The sequence below is a fragment of the Hyperolius riggenbachi genome, chromosome 7 (assembly GCF_040937935.1).
Source record: "Hyperolius riggenbachi isolate aHypRig1 chromosome 7, aHypRig1.pri, whole genome shotgun sequence".
NCBI lineage: Eukaryota > Metazoa > Chordata > Amphibia > Anura > Hyperoliidae > Hyperolius > Hyperolius riggenbachi.
Window position 1 is genome coordinate 1596262 of NC_090652.1, and position 6000 is coordinate 1602261.

At 46.2% G+C, this 6000-nt stretch overlaps 1 protein-coding gene across 3 annotated transcripts in view; it reads left to right on the forward strand.

Annotated features, from left to right (window-relative positions):
• SEC14L5 (SEC14 like lipid binding 5) overlaps positions 1-3509 on the forward strand; it is a 171096-nt gene extending 167587 nt beyond the window's left edge. For all 3 annotated transcript variants that reach the window (XM_068243465.1, XM_068243467.1, XM_068243466.1), the window contains 2 exons: positions 53-225; positions 2781-3509. In XM_068243465.1, coding sequence (XP_068099566.1) covers positions 53-225; positions 2781-2883 — 276 coding nt within the window. In that variant the 3' untranslated portion in view covers positions 2884-3509. The remainder of the gene's footprint in view (positions 1-52; positions 226-2780) is intronic.
• The last annotated feature ends 2491 nt before the right edge of the window (positions 3510-6000 follow it).

A 6000-nucleotide genomic window follows, 5' to 3' on the forward strand; every position in this document is an offset into this window, starting at 1 on the left:
GATCCAGTTTGTGGAGCGATACGAGGGTGACCTTCTCTCCTTGTCCTCACAGGGCTCTCACGTGACCCGCTGGCCTGGCTTCTACATCCTGCAGTGGAAGATGCACAGCTCCTCGTCTGGCACCAGCATAGCCCGAGTGGACGATGTTCTGGCCTCGCTTCAGGGCTGCAGTAATAAGTGTAAAGTCATGTATTACTTCGAGGTCCTGGCATCAGAGGACTTCAGGTGAGATCAGCTTCTTTTTACCGCAAAACCGAGGTTAGAAGAAGTCGCCTTAAAAATGCCTTGAATATCAATAGCAAACTTGTGAAATGTAATAACATTAACTACTTAAAGAGAGTCTGAAGCGAGAATAGATCTCGCTTCAGACCTCATAGCTAGCAGGGGCATGCGTGCCCCTGCTAAAACGCCGCTATAGCGCGGCTTAACGGGGGTCCCTGTCCCCCAAACCCCCTCCGTGCAGCGGGGGAGCGCTTCCGCATTGGGGCAGGGCTAACCGCCGCAGCCCTGCCCCACGCACGTCTGTCAGCGCGTATCTCCGCCTCTCCCCCGCCCCTCTCAGTCTTCCTTCACTGAGAGGGGCGGGGGAGAGGCGGCGATGCGCCGCTGATAGACGCGACTGGAGGCAGGGCTGCAGCCGTTAGCCCTGCCTCCAGGAAGACAATCCCCACGACCAACTTGCCGACCATCTTTTGCGGGGGGTGGGTTGGGGGTGAAGGGACCCCCGTTTAGCCGCGGGATAGCGGCGTTTTAGCAGGGGCACACGTGCCCCTGCTATATATAAGACCTGAAGCGAGATTTAGTCTCGCTTCAGTGTCTCTTTAAGCCCTCAGTCGTTTTCACTTTATGCATCTGAGCAATGTTCACCTCCCATTCATTAGCCTATAACTTTATCACTACTTATCACAATGCACTGATCTATATCTTGTTTTTTCCGCCACCAATTAGGCTTTCTTTGGCGGGTACATTTTGCTAAGAGCTACCTTACTGTAAATGCATTTTAACAGTAAGAATAAGAAAAAAACGGAAAAAATTCGTTATTTCTCAGTTTTCGGCCATTATAGTTTTAAAATAATACATGCCTCCATAATTAAAACCCACGTATTGTATTTGCCCATATGTCCCGGTTATTTCATTGTTTAAATTATGTCCCTATCACAATGTATGACGACGATATTTTATTTAGAAATAAAAGAGCATTTTTTCCGTTTTGCATCCATCTCTATATATTTATATATTTATATATTGTGTTTTACATTTAGATGTAGTTTTACTTTTTGGCCACAAGATGGCAACCTTGAGTTTGTTTACATGACGTCACTCTAAGTGTACAATGTACGCTTAGAGGGACATAGGAGTCAGAAAAAGCGAAGCTTCCGAGAGAAGCTGTCACTTTTTCTGCGGGGGAGAGGAATCAGTGATCGGGCACCATGGCCCGATTAATTGATTCCTGGGCTATCGATCCGTGGACTGGGAGCGTGCGTGCACACGCGCGATCGGCCGTGGGAGTGCACATGTTCTCCTTGACATATAACTACGTCAAGGAGGACGAAGTGGTTAAATGGAACCAAAACTGAGAGGGATATGGAAGTTTCCTTTTAAACAATACCAGTTGCCTGGCAGTCCTGCTGATCTCTTTGGCTGCAGTAGTGTCTGAATCACACCCTGAAACAAGCATGCAGCTAATCCAGTCTGACTTCAGTCAGAGCACCTGATCTGCATGCTTGTTCAGGGGCTGTGGCTAAATGTATTAGAGACACGGGATCAGCAGGAGAGTCAGGCAACTGGTAATATTTTAAAAGGAAAAATCCATATCCTACACAGTTTAGGTTCCCTTTAAAGGAGAACTGAAGTGAAAGGTATATGGAGGCTGCCGTATTTATTTCCTTTTTAAACAATACCAGTTGCCTGGCAGCCTTGCTGATCCTCTGCCACTGATACTTTTTGACCTAGCCCCTTAACAAGCATGCAGCAGATCAGGTGTTTCTGACATTATTATCAGATTTGACAAGATTAGCTGCATGCTTGTTTCTGGTGTGTGATTCAGACACTACAGCAGCCAAAGAAATCAGCAGGGCTGCCAGGCAACTGGTATTGCTTAAAAGGATATCAATATGGCAGCCTCCATATACCTCTCACTACAGTTCTCCTTTAAGCAGAGTTTATAAAATGGTGCCTGTAATGAGAACACTACGGTGGCTGCCATGTTACACACAAGCTTTTTGTACTGATTGTCCTGCTGGCTAATCGTGAGATTCTTCCTGAGATGATGGATCGTTCTAAGATGGGATGGCCTGAACCTACTTAGGTTGTGATGTTCACCACCAGCTGGGAGCCAATCACATGCCTCCTTTTTAGATGAGGATTGTGATTAGCCAACTACAGTGTCTCCAGACATTAGGAATATGTATATTACACTTTAGAGTTTTTGGTCGTTGTGGTTCTTAAAGGTCCGTACACACGTCGGACTGCAGGCAACGACGGGTCTGTCGTCACCTCCCGCTGGGCGGGTTTTCAGCAGACAGTCCGGCGTGTGTACAGTCTGTCAGCGGACTGATACGGCTGTTTCTGAGCGATCCGCCCGGCGGATTGTTCAGAAACAGCCGTATCAGTCCGCCGACAGACTGTACACACGCCGGACTGTCGCTGGAACGCCCGCCCAGCGGGAGGTGACGACAGACCCGTCGTTGCCTGCAGTCCGACATGTGTACGGACCTTTAGGGACAGTTTCAGTCTTGTTGCCACCTTTGATTATCTCCTGATCTTTGTTCTTTCTCCAGGGGGTCCATGTCTAGCCTGGAATCTTGCAGCGGCTTCTCTCAGCTTAGCGGGGTCACCAACTCCTCAAACAAATCCCACAGTGGCTCCATGATCTCCAGATAACAAAGAACACCAGGGGGCGCCTTGCTCTCCTTGACTTTCGGACACTATGCCCATATCAGGCCTTATGGCGGAGGCTGAGTGGTTGCTCCTTACATCTGTGATGGTCCGTGGCAATATCTGAGACACCACCGGCTCTTCCAAGCCAACCAAAAGCACAGACCTAGACCGGACCTTCTGTAAAACTCAGAGCTTTCAACTCTTCAGGGTTTCTTGCTCTTTGCCCAAGAACATCATTGTGTGTGAATGTAATACTTAAACCAAATACTAGGAGGAATCCGAGAAACCACTTACCTCATAACGTTGGTACTAATTGCAGCTGCTATTGCTCCCCCAAAGCTCCGCAGGTTATTGGAAAGCCTCGCGTGAAGGGGAGCGTGATAGGAGGACTTGATAGGAGAGTGATTAATAGGTTATCACTGTAACTACAAAGCACCTTGCTTGGTTGGATGGCGGTAGATCCAACGCCTAGTTTCTGGGACACCTTACACTGCCAGCACTTTGTGGCTATTATTTTCTATGCTGTGAGCACTTTGCCTTTATCTATTTAACTTATTTACATGGCCATTTTCTGAGTGACTTCTGGCCAATATTTCTTAATGACATAAAATTCTCTTCTACGCTTTTAAGACTTATTTTTTGTCTTTGCTTCTCTTATATTGAGTACTCTTGTTTATGGTAGTTGATTGTATTGGCTGTATTTTCTTATTTTGCTGATTCAGATCAGAGGGATGGCCATGGGCACGGGATGTATACCCACGTTACCCATCAGAGGGATGGCCATGGGCACGGAATGTATACCCATGTCACCCATCAGAGGGATGGCCATGGGCACGGGATGTATACCCACGTTACACATCAGAGGGATGGCCATGGGCATGGGATGTATACCCACGTTACCCATCAGAGGGATGACCATGGGCAAGGGATGTATACCCACTTTACCCATCAGAGGGATGGCCATGGGCAAGGGATGTATACCCACGTTACCAATCAGAGGGATGGCCATGGGCACGGGATGTATACCCACGTTACCCATCAGAGGGATGGCCATGGGCACGGGATGTATACCCACGTTACCCATTAGAGGGATGGCCATGGGCACGGGATGTATACCCACTTTACCCATCAGAGGGAAGGGCACAGGGTGTATACCCACGTTATCCATCAGAGGGATCGCCATGGGCACGGGATATATGCCCACATTCAGTCCAGCGATGATCCTTAAACACCTAAACAAAACATACCCCCGAAAATAGCTTTTCTCTTTCATTCTCTAAATACATACGGGATTATAACAGGTGAAATCTAATGGATTGGCAAAAACAGGCCTGTTTCATTTGGAAAAGAGATGGGACAAATACCAAATTTCCTCATATCAGAGTCCCAAAAAAATCTCAATTTTCTCGACCAAATCCTGTACATAAGAATTGTTTGATCCTTGTGGGAATAAGTAGTTAGTTAGAATATACTATTCTCGCTCGAACTACTATTCTTACACAAATCACACAGTTCTTATGTACAGGATTAGTTAGATTTGAGAAAATTTATATTTTTTGGGGGGGATTTGGATTTGAGGAAATTTGGGATTCAGCTCATCTCTAATCTTGAAGCACTAGCCACAAATATATCCTTGTGATATCCTGAATCTCTGGTCAGACTCTAGTCTGGAGCTTCACCAGTTTGTAGCTGCTTTTTGTTCTGTAGCTTAAATTCTTCCAATGTTCCACTACTCTCAGATCAGAAGGACCTCAGTAAGGCTCCTTGCACACCAAAAATTGTGTCGTGGGTCAATTTTGTTTTTTAAAAAAGCACCTCAATTGACTTACATTAAAGAGAACCAGAGATGAAGCACCCTCTTGTATTTTACCTTATAAATCAGTGGGAACATGACAGTAAACACCTAATCTGCCCTTTGTTTCTTTGTTCTCTGTGTAATCTGACTGTTATTACCTCTGATAAGAACCCCCGACTGAGAAGTCAGGCTGCTCCGTCTAGCTTTGCTACAGAAAGATTATAGCTAAGTCTGTCTTCTGTGGTGTTATTTCAAGCCCAAGCCTGCCCCCTTGTGGCTTTGCTATAATGACTCAGCAATAATCATTCCCAGCAAAGCCAGATTTAATTGCTCAGTCTGGGATTCTTGTGACTGCTGTTAACAGACACTTTTAGCAGTGAGGAGGAAACAGAGAGCATGGTAAGTGTTTTCTCTAATGTTCCCACTGATATACATGGTAAAATACACAAGGGTGCTTCCTCTCTGGTTCCCTTTAAAATCGCGGCAACATTGCTGGGATCGTGTTTTTTCGAAAAATATAATCGAATTTACCGCAATTTTAATTTAAGTCAATGGAGGCATTTAAAACAAAAAAAAAACGAAAGCGACCCGCAAAATGCTCTTTGATGTGTTAGGGCCTTAGGGGCCATTTTCCACTGAGAGCGATTTTGCTTTAAATCACAAAGTGCTGGAGATTGTTAAATTACTAGGATTGCTAGTTTAAAATGGGAATCATGAAAAGTATTTTTCACGATTGCAATTTGATTTTCTGTAAAGTGCAATCGCTTTTTGGGGTGATTTTACCTGCGATTGTGCTTCAGTGTTAAAAGATAAATGCAAAATCGCATTCGCTGGCACTTGTGTTTGCATTAGGCGATTGCGAGTGGAAAAAGAGCCCTCAGACTGTCTATTGTGTCGCCTGAGCTGAATGATTCAAACTAAAGGGTCCTCTTTTTCACAAATGTTTTTAGAATGTTTTTAGCTGCTTTGATATCTACAAAATGTCCCCATTTTTTAACCATTTGAGGTCCAGCTGCCTACCCCCCCCCCCCCCCCTTAAAGGAGTTATCAGCAGGCGCATTACAGGCCGACCTCCAGGTCGGCCTGACGTCATCACCGGGGACCGGGAAGCAGCAGCAGCGACGGGACATGCCGGGAGCTTGGGGCTGGACGAAGCCCCGGGTAAGTAGCCCTTATTTTACCTATAAAAGGCTGATAACTCCTTTAAGGACCAGGCGTTTTTTCATGTGGGGGGCGCATTTTGGGGGTCAGGCAGCCGGATCCCCTTTGTGGCATGCTGGGCTGTGTCCCCCCCTGTGTGCAGCAGCCTTTACTCACCTGCCAGG